Raw genomic sequence first — 23,590 nt, forward strand, 5'->3', positions numbered from 1 at the left:
CTACCCCCCCTACCCCTACCCCCCACCCCTGCCCCCCTCCCCCCCACCCCCCCACCCCTACCCCCCTCCAACGCCGGGCGGCGTTGATGATGTCGCCCGACGTCAACCGACGCGCCACTTCCGCAGTGGGTGAAACTGACGCGTACAGCGTCACTCCGTTGCTGGCCCTTTCGGGACGGGAGATTTAGGGCTGATAAGCGGGCCCCAACGCCGGAGTCACCAGCGCCGTTTTTGCCCACCGGGCAAGGGCGTCACGAAGGTCTTCGGTGAATTTCGCCCGTGGCCTGTGGGAGTGATGGGTCAGTAAGTCAATCACTACTCAAGTTTGACAGATCTTGCGGGTGGAGCCTGGTGGTTTCTCACCTCTGCGGTGTCCGCCAGCCTCATTTACCCCAGTCACCTCCAGGGCCCGCTCCTCAAAGAAGGTGAGGATTCTCAAGTCCGGCACCCCTCCGGCAGTCCTGGCCCTATCCCACCGATTATGGATGGGGGATTGGGTGGGGGTGGATGCTCCCTTGGCAGGGGTAGGGGGGGGACGGCAGAGCGCTGGTGTCTACTCACTTGGCACCATTATTGTGAGCTGGCTGAGGTTGGCTGAGCAAGTGCAGCTTAAGTGCTGCTCGATCTTGTTTGCGGGGGGCTGGCGAGTGCGATCCCGACGAATCAGGTGGAGAGTCAACATTTGGTGTGAGAAGCCCGTGATGCCTCGTTAAGTGGGCCAATTAATGTTGAATAGCGTTGCCAGCCTTGCTGGGCCGAGTGCAGGGAAGCTTGAGGCAATTCCCGCTCGCTACCACACTTAGAAGGTTTTCCGGAGAATCACGCCCGATGGTTCCACAGTTGGAATAGAGGCCTTCAAGGCTTCTGAAAGGAATGGGAGCAGGTAGCCACGGAAGTCAGTTCCTGGAGTCTGGTCCTGGGGACCTGGCTGCAGTGGCAGTAAAGGTTCAACCCACACGGATGGTAAATGTCAGTGAATACATTTACAAATGACATCTTCTACCCAATGCACCATGAAGCTCTCTCACTGCTCAATGCACCACACACTCATCGCTCTCCCATCAGCAATCAGGACTCATGCCAAACATTCATATGCTCCACATCATTCTCACATACCTACCAGTACTGCTGGCTTCACCACCCATGTCTCAGAGCTTCCACATACTTTCAGTATTCAGCTCTCTCAGGCACATTACCTATACAGATTGTTGACATTCTTTCTTTTCTCGGATACGGTCTCATATAAACATAGCGCGGAATTCTCCGCTCCCGGGAAAAATCGGGAAGACCGTCGTGAACTCGGCCGAGTTCCATGACGGCCTCGGAGGCCGCTCCACTCACCTTCTTCACCCCCACCCGGGGTGCTAGGAGCGGCCCTCCGTAACTCTCGGCCGCCGGGCCTTTACGCTTGCGCAAGGCAGCGCGCCAAGAATGACGCGGCCAGTGCGCCTAAGTGACTTCAGCCGCGCATGCGCAGGTTGGCCGACTCCAACCCGCGCATGCGCGGCTGACATCACGACGGCTGACGGCTCAAACCCGCGCATGCGTGGTTGCCGTCTTCCCCTCCGCTGCCCCGCAAGACGTGGCGGCTTGATCTTGCGGGGCGGCGGGGGGGAAGAGTGCGGCCCTTTGAGTCACCAGCCTGACGATCGGTGGGTACCGATCGTGGGCCAGTCCCCTCCCGAGCACGGCCATGGTGCTCACTCCCCTCTCCGCCCCCCACAAGCGTCAAACCAGCGTTTGGCGCCATGTTCACGATGGCAGTGACCAGGTGTGGTTGCCGCCGTTGTGAACTAGTCAGGAACGGCAGGCCGCTTGGCCCATCCGGGTCGGAGAATCGCCGGTCACCGTGAAAAACGGCGAGCGGCGATTCTTCCGAGCGGGTGGTGGGAGAATCGCGGGGGGGCGCCAGGGCGGCGTGTCGTGAGTTGCCCGGCCCTCCCGCGATTCTCCCACCCGGTGTGGGGAGCGGAGAATCGCGCCCCTGGGGTGATCCAGTGGGTACAGGCTCACTGTCATCTCCTGAAGCCTTTGGAAGAGACAATGTACCACATTAAAATAAAATAAATAAGGGGCTGGTTTAGCTCACTGGGCTAAATCGCTGGCTTTTAAAGCAGACCAAGCAAGCCAGCAGCACGGTTCGATTCCCGTACCAGCCTCCCCGGACAGGCGCCGGAATGTGGCGACTAGGGGCTTTTCACAGTAACTTCGTTGAAGCCTACTCGTGACAATAAGCGATTTTCATTTTTTTCATTTCATATTGTCACAAGTAGGCTAACATTAACACTGCAATGAAGTTACTGTGGGTACACAGAGGGAGAATTCAGAATTCTCAGCTGGTACAGGAATTGAACCCGCACCGTTGGTCTTGTTCTGCATCACAAACCAGCTGTCTAGCCCACTGAGCTAAACTAGCCCTCTGTTATAGGCCTGGTAATGACAGTCCATGCATCCAGCAACTCCAGGAACATTCAGGATGATGGTATACACCTGCTTTATGCCCCTTCTCAAATACACCTCACCCTCATCCTGCTATCTGTCATGAAGTGCAAGTTAAATATGCTGTGACCACAGACCTCTTCATTTCCATCACACATCCCTTCACTCACCCCAACTCTTCACTTTTGCATGAATGCCTTCTGATACCCAATGACTGCCACCTGGCCAGCTAATGCAGTCACACAATGAAGGTGGGAGCAACAGGGGACATCTGATGTAAAACATTGTTTCATGATCTGAAACTTGTAGCCATCAGCTCAAATATAAGCAATGTGTGCTTTAGAGGTTAGTATAGTGTTGGGAATCAGCACATAGTGAGTCACCAGACATGAGTGGGCTATAACCAGGCCAGGGAAAACAGCAGTGCATGTGTGAGTTCCCTGGAAGGCGAATCACAGACAAGTTCTGCTGCAGTTGACTCGGATGAAGACGTCGATGGGGCAGTATTCACAAGAAGGGAAAGTTGATGGGCATGCACAACAAAATGGTGGCTTGCCAGAAAGCCTGTTGTCATCGCTGTATGCTTCCGTCACAAGGATCTCTGTGTTATCACCCTTGAAAACACGGTGATCAGTGAGGGTCATTGGGAGTGAAACCCCACCACTTTTTTTCCTCATTTCTGTAGTGCCAAAGTCCGTGTGTTATGGTGCTGCATTTTCTATCCATAGGCCCTCATATTTCTCCTCACCTGTTGCTGTGCTGAAAATGCACAGCATGCCCAAAATGTCTTTCCAAGCCCCAGAATGCTTAAATTTCATTGTCCAGTTCATTTGCATGGCTTTAAAACCCCAATCCCAGGACAATCTTTTGACAAGGCTTTCTGCTGGGAAATGGGGCTGGAAATTAATGTAGGTTCAGGTGAAGGTGCCTAACAGCTGCAGAACCAGTCACCAGCTCAATGACTTCTTGCTGTCAATAAGGACCTACTGATAAGCGTCCTTTCAGTACTTCATTTTCTTTTTGCTTGTTTCCTTTGGACTCTTCCAATCTGAGAGGTCCCCAGGCTCAACGCCAATCAACAGCTTCTTTTGAGTCCTTGCACCAAACCTGACTTCAGTTAACAAGGACTGAGAATTGGAAGATCTATACCACTGTTGAAAAGCAGTTTAAAGCGGCAGAGAGAAGATTTCACCACTTCCCACCAACTGCCTGTTGGATTGGGTGGGATGTCAGCCTGTGTTACTTAAATAAGGTTTGAGAATTAAAATAGATAATTTCTGGAGCAGTGTGTATGGGCATGATTTAATCAAAAATAAATCAGCGTCCATTCTGGGCGGGATTAGCGGCGTCGTCCCCACCACTACAAGACACTGACAAGCGGAGCTCCTCAGTGCAGGAAGAGATCAGGGCGCCATGTTCCTCCACTTGACCCCTGGACCCCCGAATGCCCCGATTCACCCATCAGGGGATCCTCGGACACACTTCACCCCAGCGCACATGGGCAGGCATCCCTGGGCCCAATCCTGGCATGGGCAAAATGCCAGCCTGGTACCCTGGCAATGCCCTTGCCTGCCTGACAGTGGCAATTGGGCATCCTGGCATTGCCAGGGTGACACCCAGGTGGCTGGCACTACCAGGGTGGTATCCAGGTGGCACTGCCAGGGTACCAGGCTGGCAATGCTAAGGTGCCCAGGTCGGACCAGCAGTGCCAAGGTGCCACCCTGCCCAGAGGCCAACCACCTGGAGGCTTCCTATCGCCTGGGAGAACCTCCCAGGTGCTGTTCCGCCTGGTCCTCATTTGTGGGAACCAGTGCTAAAGGGTGCCTCCCTGGGGTTTCCGCAGTGAGGCCGAGGTGGCCGTTCGATCCAAATTAGACATAGTTAATTGGATTTTTAAGCTCACTTAGCTATTTAAGTCTGGATCTTGCCCATTGTGGGTGTGATCCAGATTGCGAAGTTTGGTTAGACCTCGCGAGGCGTAACAACTGTTGGCAATTCCAGGAAAGGCCTCTTCCAGGATCTACGGGCCGTGTCTTATCCCAATTCCAGTGGGACGCAACGGTAGATCATGCCCTAAATTTCTAACCCACACTGCTAACCACATGCCCAAAGTCTGCTCATTTAAAATTGCAACCCCAAGGCTTGAATGAGCTGTAACTTCCCCCAACTGAACGTTGGGAATCTACTGCTCAGATACTGCCTCAAGATTGAGATTGACTTGCCCCCACTCCAGTTCGATGGGTTCAGAGATGACTGATAAATCCAATGCATGATCTTCAGATTTTACCACATGTGGCAGGTAGTACTTGAAGGACCAGAAGATATGTTTTTTGAAGTTTGTGCACCCTCTCCAATGCCTTGACTTCACCTCTGCATGTTCCTAACAAAGTCTCTAGATACATTTGGTCGCTTTCCAAAGAAACCTTCCCTATTTTGGTTGGTCAGAGACTAGGGATTCTCATGAGTTGGCATGGATATTTGATCTCCTCAGAGATGCTGTGAGGATGTCCCTAAAGTATTTTACTGCCTCCTGGGAGTCACCAGCCATGACAGAGCTCTGAGTAACACAGTTGCTGCAGGAATCTAGTGTCAAGCATATGAATAGCATGTCCTATCCAACAAAGTTGGTTTTCAATTATTAGCACCTTGATGCCTGGCATGCTGGCTTTGAGACGATGTTGCTGTTGTACCACTTTCTTTCCACAAGATTTGGAGAAGCTTGCAAAGTACTTTCCAAGAGCTGGTGTGGACTCGATGGGCCGAATGGTCTCCTTCCGCACTGTAAATTCTATGTATGTACTGTTGATGTCTCTCCAGTGCTTTGAGGTGCCTACTCTAGGCTCCATGGAATCCCTACAGGGAAGAAGGAGGCCATTTGGAGGCCATTCAGCCCATCGAGTCTGCACAGACCCTCCAAAAGAGGACTCCACCTCGACCTACACTCCCTCCCTATCCCCATAACCCCACCTAACCTGCACTATGGGCAATTTAGCATTGCTAATCTACCTAACTTTACATTTTGGGACTGTGTGAGGAAACTGGAGCACCTGGAGGAAACCCACACGGACATAGAAGAATGTGTAAACCACACAGACAGTCACCCAAGACTGGAAGCGAACCAGGGTCCCTGGCGCTAATGGGCAGCAGCGCTAGCCACTGTGCCACCGCATCGCCCTTGTTGTCCAAGTCCCCGAAGCATATAGGAAAGTGGGATCACTGCTGTCCTTTAATCCATGACTGTGGCCTCAGGTTTGAGAGCGGGTCGCTAAATTGAATATTGGGAATATAATAGCCATCATCTTTGGCTCATTGCGCAAACTCTGTTCTTTTGTTCCTGACTCAATCTTCTTCTCCAGCCTCTGTTTTCACCTGAACCAAAATGTTCACAGCTGACTTGAGCTGTGTTTCTGACTACACAGACCATTTACTTTGCCAGAACGTCACCTGGCTTATCCAACCACCAAGCCCACCTTGCAGCACGGTAGCATGGTGGTTAGCATAAATGCTTCACAGCTCCAGGGTCCCAGGTTCGATTCCCAGCTGGGTCACTGTCTGTGCGGAGTCTGCACGTCCTCCCCGTGTGTGCGTGGGTTTCCTCCGGGTGCTCTGGTTTCCTCTCACAGTCCAAAGATGTGCGGGTTAGGTGGATTGGCCATGCTAAATTGCCCATAGTGTCCTAAAAAAGTAAGGTTGAGGGGGGGGGAGGGTTGTTGGGTTACGGGTATAGGGTGGATATGTGGGTTGAGTAGGGTGATCATTGCTCGGCACAACATCGAGGGCCGAAGGGCCTGTTCTGTGCTGTACTGTTCTATGTTCTATGTTCTGCCAAAACTCTGCTTAGTGTCTTTGACAGCTACAGACGCAACAATTCCTGATTCTGATAGTAAGCCTCCTGTATTTCATCCTCCAATTCCTGGCACAGATATATGCTGCCAATAATGACCAGGAGCTCATCGCGTTGCCCATAGGAGGCAATTGAGGGATTCACAGCCCCAAGTATCTTCATCAACATGAACACCCATCAATCAACAACCAAAGGTTCTAAATAAGTGGCCATTCTACAAATTGTAGGGCATTCCATTCATGAAAACATTTTGATAGCATAAATTATATTAGAATACATCAACCTGCAGATTGACTTTTCTGGTATTTCTCCACTTCATACCCCTGGGTTAAAATAATTGTTTTCTGTGAAAGTATAGTGCATCGTTAAAATTGTACACTTCTGAAAGCTCTTTGGACCAAAAACAGAATTTCAATCCTTGGAATGCAATTGCAAGAAGGGACAATGGAGGGACTAGCTGGACCAGAAATAGTTTCCATCAGCTTTCTGTCCCATTGATCCAGCAGTGGCAGATTCCGATAGGGGTCTAAACATTTCTCTGCTTCCACATGCCCAGCTGAAGTTGTGGGGTGTGACTGAGAATGCCATCTGGGATCCCCCAGGAAACCTGCCAGACACATTGCCATAAGGAAAAAGCAGGCAAAGGTATCATTCTGGCAAAAGCAGGCTCCAACCTGGAACAAATGGTTCCATTTGGGGATGACCTGCATTGGTATTTCTCTGAAGAACCTGTGAGCGCTTTATTAATTTAACCCAACTGGCCTGTAGCACCTTCTCTTCAAAATGTGCTGCTCTGAGATTTTGATGGCCATGCTACATCAGCTTCCACTTTTAAGCTGGTATTAGCGCTAGCTTCTGCTCCTATTGTAGAAATGGCCCCAAACACCAGTAGAAGGTATTGGTGGGGCCAGAGCCACAGATAGAATTTCTATAATAGTCCTTTACTGCATGGGATCATTGGAATTATGGGGCGGGATTCTCCCGCAATTGGCCGGATGGTCCAATGCCAGCGCCAAGAATGGCGCGAACCACTCCGACGTCGGGCCACCCGGAAGTTGCGGAATCCTAGTCAGGCGACGGAGGGGTTGGCGCAGCGCCAAATGGTGCCGAAGGGTTGCCGTGGTCCCACGCATGCGCAGAACCACCGGCGTGTTCTGGCACAAGCGCAGAACTGCTGGTGTGTTCTTGCACATGCGCAGGGGGTTTCTTCTCCGCGCCGGCCATGGCGGAGCCCTACAGAGGCCGTCGAGAAAGGAAGGAGTGCCCCCACGGCACATGCCCACCCACAGATCGGTGGGCCCCGCCTGTGGGCCAGGCACCATGGCCCCCGCCCCGGGGCTGGATCCCCCCCCCCCCCCCCCCACCCCCCGAAGACGCCAGTAGAAGGCCTACCAGCAAGGTCCTGCCATGTGGCACTATGTCCATTTCACGCCGGCGGGACTGGCCGAAAACGGATGGCTGCTCAGCCCATCAGGGCCCGGATTGCCTGGGGGGGCCGCTGCCAACGACCCCCGACCGGCGCGGAGTGAACCCCGCCCGAAAACCGGCGCTGGAGAATTCTGCCCCCCAGCGATTCTCTGACCCGTTGGGGTCGGAGAATTCCGCCCATGGTGTTTAGAAATAAGTAATTTCATGTTAACTTGGAGGTATAATGAAGAGAACTCAATGTTGCATTCATCGCAGCATAAAAAGCCTTTGCACCTTACAGCAGAGCCTAGCCTGAAACAGGGTACCTGAATTTTTAAGTAGCTTTCCCTTGTTCAACTATTCTCTTGAGACTACTATGACAATATTTGTCAAGTTTCAGGAAAAATTGTTGTCAAACTACTGCAATTTTCTAGAACAAAACAAAATCATTACAAAATCATTATTAGTTTGACTGTGTACTTGTGTGGCGCTATCTTCATTATAAATGCAGCCTGGTCTGGGTTTTTTTGGCTTATATATTCTCTAATTAATTATGTAGTGATGCAATGCCAACATTGCATTGGTGTGCAATGAATCACGGTGAATCTGCTTCTATGAATTTGATACTTGGGAACATTACCTGCAGTAGTCCATAATTGTAACAGATGAATGAACGTTATATTTGATTTGACTGCTAAAGTTGTTTCAAGAAAAGTCACATATGCTGAAAAATGACAGCTGTTATTTAATGTTTTTAAAGCATGCCATATATTGGAATGCTGTGACGGGCTGGCTCAAGATGTTATCAGTACCATAGGCCAAGCTTTTGAACTCCGATTCAAGCAATATCTACAGTGCCCAACTAACATACCTAGTATTCATAATAGGTGAGTACTGATAGCATTGCCAATTATTTTATTATTCATTCATGCAAGATATTTTAAAAGCAATTGTATTTTTAGCACCTTTAAAAATGTCCAGGTTGTAAAACAGAAGCAATGATTTATATTTTGCATGGAAGGTCACAAGACTGGAATAATAGTTACTGAAGAGCAATTAAACCAAATTGGGAGAATAAACATTCAGAGTCACACTACAGGAAATTAATTCTAATCCTAGGGAATGGAACTCTTTCTATTTCAGGCACTAAGGAGATCATTTTTAACTTAGATGAAGCTGTCCAATCAAATGGGTTCTATGAGCAACTTATTCAATACGACTGGTTTTTCATTCCCGCCAAAATTGAAAATGATCCCTCTATAGTCATCACCCAGTACTCTGAGGTCAGGTATGGAAGAATCAACTCTATCCTAACAACATTAGAACATAGAACATACAGTGCAGAAGGAGGCCATTCGGCCTATCGAGTCTGCACCGAACCGTTAAGCCCTCACTTCCACCCTATCCCCGTAACCCAATAACACCTCCTAACCTTTTTTGGTCACTAAGGGCAATTTATCATTGCCAATCCATCTAACCTGCACGTCTTTGAACTGTGGGAGGAAACCGGAGTACCCGGAGGAAATCCACGCAGACACAGGGGGAACGTGCAGACTCTGCACAGACAGTGACCCAGCAGGGAATCGAACCTGGGACCCTGATGCTATGAAATCACAGTGCTAATCACTTGTGCTACCGTGCTGCCCCATTACTTGACACCAACCTCAGAAGAGAACTTTGTAGATATTTTTTCTATTTCCCACAGCAGCAATCCAGAAGCCTCTCTGAGTGACAGTGCAGTTTGGTTCTAAAGGCACACGGTCACTTGGAGTCTTCGGTCTCATCTGCGGCAGGACCCGTTGTGAGCGAGAATGGATAATTTGGCGTCCCATCAAAAACTCCATTCCATCTCAGCGGCACCAGAAAATCCCAGCCATGAACAAAAATGGAAGATTTTGGCCTAAGAATTGGAGCAAAATTGTCCAACCACATTTTACAGTGGAAAGCTAGCAGCAAGTGAAATGATTCAACATATCAGGGTTGGATTGCAACCCAAGTTCCAAAGATGCCCCAGTGCACCATCTGGTTCCTCGTTCCTTTCTATCACTTTGTGATTGCAGTTTAATGTTAATTTAAATAATTTCATTGTTCTAAGACTGTATACAGCACTAAAGGTTCTATTACTTATCGTTTTAACATGATAACTCTATACATAATGATGATAAATGTAAAAGGAATATTTAATCAGCGATGGTGCTCCAGATTTTACGTCAATTTTAGCCGAATTTCAGCCAATTTTTGACGGTTAATTAAGGCTGAACAAAGGTTGAAAATCAAGACTGAATCCCCTAAACATTTTGGAAAAACGTGTTTTTTGTACGAAATGTTAAGGATTAAATCTAGGGAACTCATTACTTAGAGTTGCTCAATAATATTCCAGACAATTCTATTCTACTCATTGTTAAATACATTCTAAGAAAATAAATAACAATGTTGTATTCCTTACTTGTTGATCACCTTTGTTCCATTAAACTGTAGAGAGAGAGAGATTATATGGGTTTGCTGCTTATCTATCAAGTGGATGCTTGATAACTTTTTCAGATATTTGCGAATATTCCTTGTGATAATGGAAATGGATTTGCTCGGAGAGGTTTGTAGAAAACCCACCAGTAGCTGAAGAGGGGAATTTTTTCCACGTTTCAGCAAATCATAAATTTCAATATTCAAATATTTTCATGTCTGCCATTTGCCTGAACACCTGAGATTGTAAATGCAGCAGTTTTTGTAAGGAAAGCAAAATACTGCTGATACTGGCAACCTGAAATAAAAATAAGAAATGCTGGAAATATTCAGCAGGTCAGGTGGCATCTGTTGGAAAGAGAATCAGAGTTAACATTTCAAGTTGAAGTCACCCATCAGACGACGGTTGGGGTCCCGACCAAAAACGCAAAATCATGCTCTTTCTCATTCTCTGGTCTTTTTAAAACTACATTTTAAGTTTAATTTTACTCCTTTCTACCTATCCTACATGCAAACGTAGAAAAATTACTGGCAGGAAAAGTCAGTCCATCAAGCCTGTCCCATGAGGTCATGGTGCAGGTGACCCCCATTCACCAGCAGTCAGATAACCTCGGCCAATTCTGAAAAAAATCTGGGAAACTTTTCTTTCTCTTCTGAAGGTGATCAAAGAAAGTGCCTGGTGACTCCAGTGACCATGAAATATATTATCCAATAACTCATCTATTATTTAACATGCTGCGGTATCAGCCAAGGCCAGAAATGCATTCAGCTCCCTTTTGAACATTTGCCATGAGTTTGCATTTGCTGCTCAAGCTGGCAATTTATTCCCAAGGTCAATCACCCTTTGTGAATAAACAGCTATTCTGATAGTTAACCTAGTTCGACGTGCGTATATATCTTACATGTCTGACTAACCCACCTAATTCAAAATAGTTTAGCTACATTGGCAGAGACTAAACCTTCCATTGATTTAGTGTTTTATTAAATCTTCCCAAAGGATACTCTTTGCCATAGTCAAAATATATGGTTTGGTATTTCTTTGTCTTTTGGGGGTAACGTTCCTTGTTGTTTTTGGTGCATAAATTATGGAGAAAGGTACAGGATATTTTTCTGAGAAGGAAGTTGGGCTGACACCACTTGCACCTCTTTTGTGACTTTCTGCTCTGCTCACCAACTCCTGACTGACCTCATTAACAACATTGGAATGCAGACCTGTGGCACTGCAGTTCCACATTTCTGGCTTCTTCAATGGTAAGGCACTTTGGGCACTGTAGATTGAGATTTGTAAGGTATAGTTCCTGCCATCATCAGCTGATAAGGTAGCAATGAGGAGCTTCTGAATCAGCGTTTTATTGATTTCTCCGGCTGGGAAATACATTGTTCAGCAATTTTTCTTTGTCATTCTGCAGACACTTCATACTCATATGCCCAAGAGCACTGTCTCTATTTCTGCTACTCCATGGGTCACAACACATATTTAAATTCATTTTCCAGATAGCTATACAGCCAAGTATGTATTTTCTTGGTTATTCTGTTGACCACTCATTGCCCAGGTTTCTTCAATAAACAAGACATGTCAAGTAGAAAGGCAAAGTTGATTTACGTACAGTATGAAATATGAAAATATAATAATCACTCTTTCTAAATAGCCTAACTCTCACACAAACAACCATAAAATAAAATAAAACAGAAGTTCTGCCAAAAAGGTTAAAAGTCCATGGATCAAAACAATAGGATTGATGGTGGAGTCCTTGAAATGGTGTCTGGGTTTTACAGTTGGTTTCTCAGCACTGGTCTGTGATACAATCAATGACTCTTGCACTGCCTTTTAGGCGGACTTGAGGAAAACTTCCAGTTAAGCAATTTTGGAGCAACCTCCATTCACTTTGCTTTGGGACTGGGTCTGGAGCTTCAGACGCTGGTATGTTTTTTATCCAAACAGATATTCTTCTCTTTTCCCACAAAGCAAAGTCAAAACCAGCTTTTGTCAACGGGGTTTCTCGTTGAACGCACCCTTCGCCACATGATCGTGACGCGCGGCACACGCCAAGTCAATGGCATTGGCGTGTCATTGGCTGGCCCACCCGCGATACTCCATCCCCGATGGGCTGAGTTCCCAACGGCGCGGGCCACTTGTGGTCCCAATCGTGCGGGAACCCAGCGTGCCGGCTGCGGACTGTGTCAAACGCCGCCACACTCGGCTGTTATCCATGCTGCTGGCTGGATAGGGGGGCTTCTGCTAGGGCTGGGGGGACTTGTTGGGGGTGTCATGGGGGTGGGCTGTGGCGGTTAGCGGGTTGGGGTTGCACACAGCCGGCGCGATGTTGTACGGCGTGACCAGTGGAGGTCATCAGCCGTGTGCATGCGCGGCCCAGGACCGGTCATTCTCCAGCCATTTTCGGCATGGTCTACGAGAGTTTCAGTTGGCGCCGGTGCTAACCCCTCACCAGTACCGGAATTGGTGAAGGTTTCACACCAAATATTTGGTCATGAACGTCCATACTGCTCAGCTGGCATCAGCACTTAGTCTCCCAATCGGAGAATCCAGCCCAATGTCTTAAAATTCTTCCAGTCTGCCCTTAGATCTTGAAGATGAACCATTTTCTGTGATTAAAGTATTTATGGCAATATAAATACATTACTCTCCCATCCCAGAAATTAGTCTATTGTGCTTGTTGCATTCCTCAAGGCAAATGTACCCTTCCTTAAGTCAAGAGACCAAAACTATGCACATTAATCTAGCTGTAATCACATCACAGCCTATGTGCAGGATTTTCTGGCCGTTGACACTGGGGGTCCTGCCAATGGCACATGTGGCAAGGGGTGCGTTCAACGATAAACCCCGTTGACAACAGTAGGAGAAGGTCCCGCCACCGGCCATTGGCAAGCCGCCATCTGCTGCTGCAGAACATGCTGCAGAGGGGGAAGAAAATCCTATATAATTGTGGTACAACTTCTTTATACTTATACTTATGTTTAGTTCACCAATGTACTTTAGGGAATGACATCTGCCATCCTTACCCAGTCTGGCCTACATGTGACTCCACATATACGGCAATTTGGTTGACTCTGAAGTGGCCCAGCAAGCCATTCGGTTGTATCTAACCACTACAGAAAAGATGATAAAGAATAAAACCTGATGGATCACTTATCATCAACCTAAGCACTGGAAATGACCAAGACACAACATGCCCAATTGTGGATCCAAAACCCTTCTCACTAACATCTGAGGACTTGTATCAAAATTTTGCAAACTGTCCCACAGACTACTCTGAGATAATGATTCTCATCAAATCATACCTTACAACCTGTTGTGTATCTGAGAATACATTCCTGCTGCTTACTCATCATGTGATGTGTAGTGATGTCAGCAGAATGTTTGCACGGACTTTGAGTAGATCACCATCCTGATTGTATGAGTAACATCTCTCAATAAACCCCTCATCGTGTTTTACAAGAATCCAGAGTGTGGGCACCTCCGTACCTTTTCTCTTTGCGGCAACAAAGAAATATAACAGGAGAGAAAACTGGCAAAGAGAATTGCAGCAGAAATATCGCTGGAAGAAGATTTTCATTGACTAATTGTGGGACGTCACCGGGAGCAACGGAATATTCTCGGCACCGGACTCTCACATACACAAACATTGTGCGAAGCGCTGATGTGAAGATTGAACAAATTATTTGACAGCAACTGTGAGTAAGAAAACCAACAGTTGGAGAAGACGATTTTGCGTTGAAGTGAGTGGGGTCTGGGCTGCAGGGACTGCGCCCGTGCCAAAGCAATATGAGCTGCAGCGAACGGGGATGTCGAAGTCTGCCGACTCTGCATGGGCGACTACCCGGGCCAAAGGGAAAGGTTCCCTCATTTCTTGTTCAAGGGATTGTTTGTGCCATATTTTCCAACACGGTCAGAAGGGAGAAAGTGTAGACCCTAGGAGTCGGGCCAAAAAATATCAGGAAAAGCAGGCTCCATGGACACATTTGACGAGGATTATGAAACATTGAATTCATATCAAGAAAGATTCCAATTATTTTTAATAGATAATCAGACAACAGAGGACCTAAAATTTATAACATTTCTCAGCTCAGCTGGCTGTTAATCCTTTCAGCTGCTACAGAATCTTACTGACCCAGCAAAACCAGGAGATGAGTAATCTTGGAGGGACGTTTCTCTCCTGAACCACTATTGATTGAAGAAAGGTTTTGGGTCTACCGCCGTAGTCAGTAAGATGGTGAAACTATTTTCCAGTTTGTAGCTTCTTTCAGAAGATTAGCTAGATATTATGAATTTAGTGCAACATTTGACGATACTCTTTTGTGACAGGCTGGTTGTGGACTCCACAGTGAAGCTATTCGGTGAAGTTGCTTCTTGTAAGTGATTCAACTCGAAACGCTTTTGTGAAAGTTGCCACATCTATGGAGCTTGCAAAGAGAGATGTTTCACAGATAGGGGCTGGATCCATGATCAAAGCTGCAAAGGTGCAACCATGTCACCATTGTACATATGTTGGACACTCAGTAGGGGAATTCTGGAGTAATTCAAATACATGCAAGAACTATGGCAAGAAGGGCCACATTGCCAAGACATGTTGGGCTCAGAAAACCTCTCCTATACCAAGAAAATGCAAGAAGAAAAATACAGTTAAACAACTGAGTCACGTGTACAAATTAATGGATGAAGCTCAAGGTCACTCCAAAGACAGCAGAACTGAGCGACTACAAGAGCTAAAGTTACGCATTTTATCAATGCGGGCTGCTCAACAAAGCTTTTGGGCACTTCAAAACCTGAAGGTCATGAAATTAAAATGGAAGTCGATATGGGTGCAGCGGTATCGTTAATACCTGAGGCATTTTATCATCAAAAGTTGAAGCACCTGCCTTTAAAACCGTCAAATGTGATCCTGAGGAAGTACACTGAAGCGGTTGTACCATTAAAAGGATGCATTATGGTGGAAGTGGAAGCAAATGGACAGATGATGAAGTTGCCTCTTCACTTTGTGTGACTGATTTCTGCAGGGCGAGATTCCACATTAGTTTTGATGCAGGGGTCTCAGCTGATGGAAATACACAGTGAAATGTTTAGTGAGAAACTAGTAAGAAACAAAGCAAAAAGAAAACCCCAGCAGTGCCCTTGTTTGGGAAGCTCAAACTTTATGATGCAGATGTGGAGAATTGTCCTCAGTGGGGTGGCAAGGTGGCAGAGTGGTTAGCACTGCTGCCTTATGGCACCAGGGGCCCGGGTTTAATTCCAGCCTTGGATGGAGTCTATGTGGAGGTTGCACATTCTCCCTGTGTCTGTGTGGGATTCCTCTCACTGTCCAAATGATGAGCTGTTTCGATGAATTGGCTATGTTCAATTGCCCCTTAGTGTTCAAGGATGTGTGGGTTAAGTGTGGCTACAAGGTTGCAGTGCTCTTTCAGGGGGTCAGTGCCGAGTCGATGGGCCGAATGGCTGCCTTCTACACTGTAGGGATTCTATGATTATATGATGAGTATGACGAATATATGTGCTACTTCTTCTGCACCATCAGCATAGGAGATGAAAGACACAAAGTAACTCTTTTGACAGCATTGATTGATTGATTTATTGTTACATGTACCGAAGTACAGAGAAAAGTATTTTTTTGTGACCAAGTACATACATAATAGACAAAAAGAATAATCGACAGAGTACATTGACAAATAGTACATCAACAAATAGTGATTGGTTACAGATTGGTCACAGCAAATACGTGAGCAAAAGCAACATAGGGCATCGTGAATAGTATTCTTACAGGGAACAGATCAGTCTGAGGGAGAGTCGTTGAGGAGTCTTGTAGCTGTGGGGAAAAAGCTGTTCCTATGTCTGGATGTGCGAGTCTTCAGACTTCTGTATCTTCTGCCTGATGGAAGGGTCTAGAAGGGGGCAAAGTCTGCGTGGGAGGGGTCTCTGACAATGCTGTCTGCCTTCCTGAGGCAGAGGGAGGTGGAGTCCTGATGTTCAGAAAGCCATCCGTAATTCTCCTCCAGTGTTACTGTTTCAACATGGGGGGGGGGGGGGGGGGGGGGGGCGAGAATGCCCCTTGGGGAACCTGTGACAGAATTCCAAGTTAGCCTAAGGAAGGTGGCCAAATACTGTAATTTGGCCCATCCCTGACTGAGATGCTACGCGACTGGTTAGCGTGTGGGAGCAATAATGTCGTGATCGAAAAACAATTATTGGCCCTTGAGACACCTGGGCCAGGATGGCCGAATGCAAAGGGAACCTTTGAAGATTATAGGGGGCACTATAATCAGTTACCGATGGGCAGTAGATGGCCTGACTCCCGTTTATAGTTGTACTAAGAACAGGACCCAGCCTTGTGGCTCCAGAGGATTGGTTCAGACTGGCTACAATTTTTAATCTAGGACCCAATGGACTATATGCGGTCATTGGCAAAAAAACTGAGGTATTGCAGGAAGGCCTTAGTAGAATCAATGGAGCACGGGCAAAGATTTATGTGGACCACAACGCCTGACCCAAATTTTTCAGGGTACGGTCAGCTTTATTTACCCAAGTAGAGACCAAACACAAGTAGTTAGAGAATTTGGGCTAATATGACCATTGCAGTTTGCAGAGTGGGCTGCACCAATAGTCTCTATCCTCAAGCCCGCCATGTTGGTCTGCATTTGCGGGAACTATAAACTGTTAATAAAACCTCATATTTAGATCAGTACCCCACACCACGCATAGAAGACCTATACGCCAAACTGGCAGGGAGATCAAACCTTCTCCAAACTAGATATGAGCTATGCCTTCTGCTAGAATTAGCCGAGTCACCCAGGATTAACACCCATTAGTGTTTATACAAATATACATGCATGCGCTTCGGAATCTCATCAGCATGCACCAATTTTCAATGCATGATGGAGAACATTCTCCAAGGGATACCTAATGTGGCAGTACACTTCGCTGAAGTACTAATCACAGGAGCCACGGAAAAAGAAAACCGAGCAAACCTGGAAGAGGTTTTGAGACAAGGGACGGGAATCTCCCCTACCTGGCGGGGCGGGGGGTCCCGGCGTGTCGGAGTAGCGTGAACTACTCCGGCATCGGGCTGCCCCAAAAGTGCGGAATTCTCTGCACCTTTAGGGGCCAAGGCCTCACATTGAGGGGCTAGGCCCGCGCCTAAATGATTCTTTTGTGAGGGCCACGAAGAATCCAGCACGAGTTTTCAGAATACAAAGAAATAACATTTATTTACAAGCAACTTCCCTTGCTGCTCACTCCTCTTTCTCTGCTGGTTCCGAACTGGCCAGCTCTATTTATGCAGGGAGTCTGCTAATGATTTCTCCGCCCCCCTCATTGGGGAAGCTCATACTCCCATAGGATTGTGGGATTGTGATTAGTCCCCAGCCAATGGTAAGCAGGCAGGTTATAACATACCTCCCCCCCCCCAAAGTCCAAGGAATCCACCGAAGACCCTGGCGAAGGAGGGTGTTGGACTCGTTTTGCCGCAGGCCGGACCCCATTTGCACGAGGCGCTGGATCGGGCAGCGTGTAACGAAATGGAGTCCAGCGTTTCCGTGATGAACGGCGCAACGGTTGTACATCCACGGCCCGTGGGCCCGAGGATTCCCCCTCTGAGGTGTCTTGTGTCTCAGTCTCGGAGTCAGAGTCTGCTGCCTCCGTCATCCCGGCGTCTTTATCTCCACGCGGTTCTGTCACGACCTGCGCAGGCTTTGAGTGAGGCACCAGAGGAAGATTGTGAGGAATACTTTCCATTGTTTCTGGTCTCTGTGGCTGTAGAAATGAGCTCCTGGGGCGGGTAATCTTTGGAAGGGAGAGTCTTCTGGACCGAACATGGTCTACATGTTTGCACTGGAGATGACCCTGGGCTTGCACCTGGTAAGAGATAGGGCCCGTTTGGCTAAAGATTACGCTAGGGACCCACTGGGCACCACCAGCAAAATTCCGAACGAACACTGGGTCACCGGGCGTAAACTGCCGAATCGGCCGATGCCGAGAAAAACAATGTCCCTGCCGTTCTTGTGTGCAGCGTACTTTTGCGCCAATGTCCGGGAAAACCATGCTAAGGCGGGTGCGAAGTCTCTGGCCCATTAGGAGTTCTGCGGGAGCTACCCAGTCACCGCATGGGGGGTGGTCATATATGAAAACAAAAACCGAGCCAGTCTCGTGTCCATCGACCCGGAAGACCGCTTCTTTCGGCCTCGTTTGAATGTCTGCAATGCGCGCTCCGCCAACCCATTTGAAGCCGGGTGGTAAGGGGCAGTGCGGATATGGCGTATGCCGTTCATCTTCATGAACCTCGCAAACTCCTCACTTGTGAACGGAGTGCCGTTGTCTGTGACCAGCACCTCGGGGAGGCCATGCGTACTGAAAGACAAACGCATCTTCTCGATTGTTGCGCAGGACGTTGTGCCTCCCATCTTATGCACCTCTAGCCATTTAGACTGGGCGTCGATTAATAGTAGGAACATGGATCCTTGAAAAGGGCCGGCGAAATCCACATGCAAGCGTGCTCAAGGCCGCCCTAGCCATTCCCAGTGATGTAGGGGCACGGCCGGCAGAAGCTTCTGATGCTCCTGGCAAATGGAGCAGTTTTGGGCCACCTTCTCAATGACGGTGTCAAGGCCTGGCCACCAGACATAACTCCGGGCCAACATTTTCATTTTGGTCACACCTGGATGCCCATTGTGCAAGTCTCTCAGTATCAGCTCCTGTCCTTTTTCCGGGACAATCACACGCGTCCCCCACAAAAGGATGCTGTCTTCCACGCTAAAATCGGACAGCTTGGAGGAAAATGCCCGCAACTCGCCTGGGAGCTGTCTATGCTGCCCACCATACAGGACTATGTGCCGAACCTTTGACAGGACTGGCTCCGTCTGAGTCCACTCACGGATCTGTGATGTTGTGACAGGCAAGGTGTCCATAAAATTTAGGGTTGCAACCACCTCACCGGTCGTGGGGGTCGACATGAGGCCGGTCGATAAAGGCAATCGGCTCAGTGCGTCGGCATTCCCTATCTGGGTTCCTGGTTTGTGCTCCAGAGAATACTCGTATGCAGCGAGCAACAAAGCCCAGCGCTGGATCCGTGCAGAAGCAATGGGCGGTATTGGCTTATCCTCGCTGAAAAGTCCCAGCAGAGGCTTATGATCAGTCACGATAGTGAAGTGGCGGCCATATACGTACTGGTGGAAACATTTCACCGCAAAGACCACTGCCAGGCCCTCCTTCTCGATCTGCGCGTACTTTTTTTCCGCTGCAGTCAATGTGCGGGAGGCGAAAGCTATCGGCCGCTCGGCCCCGGTCTCCATCTTGTGGGACAGGACGGCCCCAATACCATACGGGGATGCATCACATGTGACGAGCAAAGGCTTTCCAGGATCATAGTGGGTTAGTAACCCAGACTACAACAATTGTTGTTTTACCTGCCGGAAAGCGGTTTCTTGCGGCTGACCCCAAACCCAGGTGTGATTCTTCTTTAGCAGAAGGTGCAACGGGGCCAGCGTAGTTGCCAGATTGGGGAGGAACTTCCCGTAATAGTTTACGAGGCCGAGAAACGAACGTAGATGCGAAGTCTCAGTTGGGGCGGGGGCCTGTTAAATCGCGCGCACCTTCTCTGCAACGGGGTGCAAACCTTCGCGGTCCACCCGATAACCCAGGTAGATTACTTCCTTCGCCTGAAAAACGCACTTTGTGCGACGTAAACAGACTCCAGCCTCCGAAAAACGTCTAAGGACAGCCTCCAAATTTTCCAAATGTTCCTGCTCCGACGTCCCTGTGATCAAACGTCATCCAAGTAGACAGCAACACGCGGTAAACCTCTCAAAATGCCCTCCATAACATGTTGAAAAATAGCGCAGGCAGAGGATATTCTAAAAGGCAAACGTGTATATTCATACAGGCCCCGGTGTGTATTAATCGTTACATATGACCGGGAGGTAGGGTCCAGCTCCAACTGTAGGTAGGCGTGACTCATGTCTAATTTTGTGAACGAGAGTCCGCCTGCAAGCTTCGCGTAGAGATCCTCTATGCGGGGCATTGGGTATCGGTCGAGTCGGGAAGCCGTATTCACTGTAAGTTTATAGTCGCCGCACAAGCGAACTGTGGTATCTGGCTTCTTTACAGGTACAATTGGTGCTGCCCAGTCAGCAAAACGGACGGGCCTGATGATACCCAAAGTCTCCAAACGCGTGAGCTCCCCTTCTACCTTCTCGAGCAAGGCGTAAGGCACTGGGCGCGCCTGGAAATAGCACGGCATGGCTCCTGGTTCGACTTGGATACGGGCTACAGCCCCTTTTATTTTCCCCAAACCGGACTGGAATACATCTGGGTATTGTCCTAGCACCTCAGTCAACCCTCCAGAAACTGTTTGGAGGATGTGCTGCCAGTGCAACCGCAAATGGCGCAACCAGTCCCGACCCAACAGGCTGGGCCCAAGGCCTCGCACCACGATAAGTGGGAAATGCCCCTCCTGGCATCCATATACAACAGGGGTCATCGTAGTTCCTGCAATGTCCAATGGTTCCCCCGTGCAGGTGGCCATCCTGGCCTGTGTGTCAGTTATGGCAAGGGTTTGTATACCCTGCTTGATGCGGTCGAATGTCCTCTGGGCGATAACGGAGACCGCTGCTGCAGGCAATCATCCTCCGTCTCCACATCCTCGGGAGTATTCGCCGCAGGTTCATCCAAATGAAAGGTACGGCCCCTGGGCTGGCCACAGTTTCGGTCGGAACGACGGCCCCTCTGGCGCCCCCAGGACCGGCGTCCGCGAGAGGGTCGGCGCCTACAAGTCTGACACGGACATGGCTCCTCATCCATTGGTTCTGGAGAAGGCTCTCTTCAGGGAGGAATGTCCGACGGCCACTGGCGTCGATCCGGACGTCGCCTCGCCCAAGGTACCGCAGGGGCGCAGGGGGACGCTTTCGGACGGAAGGGGTTGCGCCCCAAGGCATGCACCTCCATTCCCTGTAGCTCGTGCACTCCTCGTTCTGCACTCTCTCGGGACAATACTATTTGAATGGCCTGTTGAAAAGTCAATGTTGGCTCAGCTAACAACTTTCTCTGGGTGGCCGCATTGTTAATACCGCAAACCAAACGGTCGCGTAACATTTCTGACAAGGTCTCACCATAGTCACAGTACTCCGCAATCCTGCGTAGCCTGGATAGAAAGTCGGCAAGGGATTCTCCTGGGGTCCTCTCAGCGGTATTAAACCGGTAACGTTGGACATCGTGGATGGGGTTGGGTTAAAATGTTGCCCCACTAAGTTCACAAGTTCATCAAACGTTTTGGTGTCCGGCGCAGCTGGGTTCGTAAGGCTCCTAATCACCCCAAATGTATGTGGGCCACAGGTGGTGAGCAATATGACCACCTGGCGCTTGTTTTCGGTGATGTTGTTTGCCCGGAAATAGTAACGCATCTGTTGTGCGTACTGGTTCCAGCTTTCCAGTGCAGCATCAAAAACATCCAAACATCCATACAGAGGCATGGTGTAATAGAAAACAACTTCCAACCTGTGTCCAACAAAAATCCAGGGAGGTGGCTTCAGCACTGTAGACAGCTATTCACTTTAACCCTCGTCGCCAGTTTTGTGAGGGCCACGAAGAATCCAGCACGAGTTTTCAGGATACAATGAAATAACATTTATTTACAATAACATATATATACAACAGCAGCAGCAACTTCCCTTGCTGCTCACTCCTCTCTCTCTGCTGGTTCCAAACTGGCCAGCTCTATTTATGCAGGGAGTCTGCTAATGATTTCTCTGCCCCCCTCATTGGGGAAGCTCATACTCCCATAGGATTGTGGGATTCAGGGCCGGCTCAAGGTACCGGCAACTCGGGCAGTCGCCCGGGGCGCCATGTGCTAAGGGGCGCCATCAAGGAGTGCGTAACCGGCGTCAGAGACCCGGCGCCGCGTAAAAGACTCGGGTCCCGCGCATGCTCAGTTGGGCTGGTGCCAACCAGCGCATGCGCGGTGGCCGCCCTACCCCAGGCCGCCCCGCACAAACATGGCGGATGGATCCAGGCTCGCCGGTGGAATAAAGGAGGCCTGCCGACAGAGAGACCGGCCCGCCGATCGGTGGGTCCCGATCATGTACCAGGTCACTCCCTCCCCCCCCCAGTGAATGGAGCCCCCCCCCCCCCCCTCCCTGAAGGGCGCCGAAGTTCAGCTTGCCCAGGGCGCCAGCAACCCTAGGGCCGGCGCTGATGGGATTGTCGTTAGTCCCCAGCCAATGGTAAGCAGGCAAGTTATAACAGGTTCCCACTCCGCCTGCTGGAGTGAACGGCCTTTGGCGCCAGGCCAGCCAGGACCGAAAGGACTTCGCCGGCCGGCATAAGTCTGCGCATGCACCGGAGCGTCAGCGGCCGCTGATGCCATACCGGTGCATGCGCAGGGGAGGGGATCTCTTCCGCCTCCGCCATGGTGAAGGCCATGGCGGGGCAGAGGGAAAAGAGTTCCCCCACGGCACAGGCCCGCCCGCCGATCGGTGGGCCCCGATCGCGGGCCAGGCCACCGTGGGGGCACCCCCCAGGGTCAGATTGCCCTGCATCCCCCCCAGGACGCCGGAGCCCGCACGCGCCGCCAATCTCGCCGGTCAGATAGGTGGTTTAAACTACATCGGTGGGAGAGGCCTGTCAGCCGCGGGACTTCGGCCCATCGCGGGCCGGAGAATCGCCATGACAGGCCCGCTGACCGGTGCGGGGGGCCCACCGACTGGCGCGGCACGATTCCTGACCCCGGCGAATCTCGGGGGGCGGAGAATTCGGGACACAGCGGAGGCGGGATTGCGCCGGCCCCGGGCGATTCTCTCCGACCCCTGGGGGGTCGGAGAGTTCCGCCCAAGGTTTTGAGACAATTTTATGTCGCAGGACTGTCCATCTCAAATGAGAAAAATGAGTGTTCCAGGCATACAAAGTGATCTAGCTTGGTTACCGAGCCAATAAAATAGCCTACACCCCGTGGAGGATAAAGTTAAACCATCAAAAAGACTCTGGCCCCGTGAAATACAACAGAATTAAAATCTTTCCTAGACCTTGTAAGCTACTATGGGAAATGTATCCCAAACCTGGCCATTTTTTTGACACCCGTGCACACACTATTAAAAAAAACCCACAAATAGCCATGGCAGGCACCGCAGGTTGAAACTTTTGCAAAGGTGAAGCAGCAGTTACTATCATCAAACATACTGGCTCATTACGACCCCAAGAGGGAACTGGTATTAACATGTAATGCCTCTTCATTTGTAGTAGGAGCAGCTCTTACCCATTGATGAGATGATGGCACAGCGAGAGCTACAGCATGTGCATCCAGAACCTTGGACACAAAAAGAAGCTGTTATCAGATTGAAAAAGGATTGACTGTAATTTTGGTGGTGAAGAAATTCCACCCATTTGTCTGTGGCCAACATTTCGCAATCAGAACAAACCATTAACCCTGCTGAAACTTTTCAAAG

At 49.4% G+C, this 23,590-nt stretch overlaps 1 protein-coding gene across 1 annotated transcript in view; it reads left to right on the plus strand.

Annotated features, from left to right (window-relative positions):
* shc3 (SHC (Src homology 2 domain containing) transforming protein 3) overlaps window positions 1-23,590 on the plus strand; it is a 279,288-nt gene that overhangs the window by 196,245 nt on the left and 59,453 nt on the right. The window contains exon 7 of the mRNA XM_038804769.1: window positions 8,451-8,577. Within this exon, the coding sequence (XP_038660697.1) occupies window positions 8,451-8,577 (127 nt within the window). The remainder of the gene's footprint in view (window positions 1-8,450; window positions 8,578-23,590) is intronic.

The sequence above is a fragment of the Scyliorhinus canicula genome, chromosome 8, assembly GCF_902713615.1.
Source record: "Scyliorhinus canicula chromosome 8, sScyCan1.1, whole genome shotgun sequence".
NCBI lineage: Eukaryota > Metazoa > Chordata > Chondrichthyes > Carcharhiniformes > Scyliorhinidae > Scyliorhinus > Scyliorhinus canicula.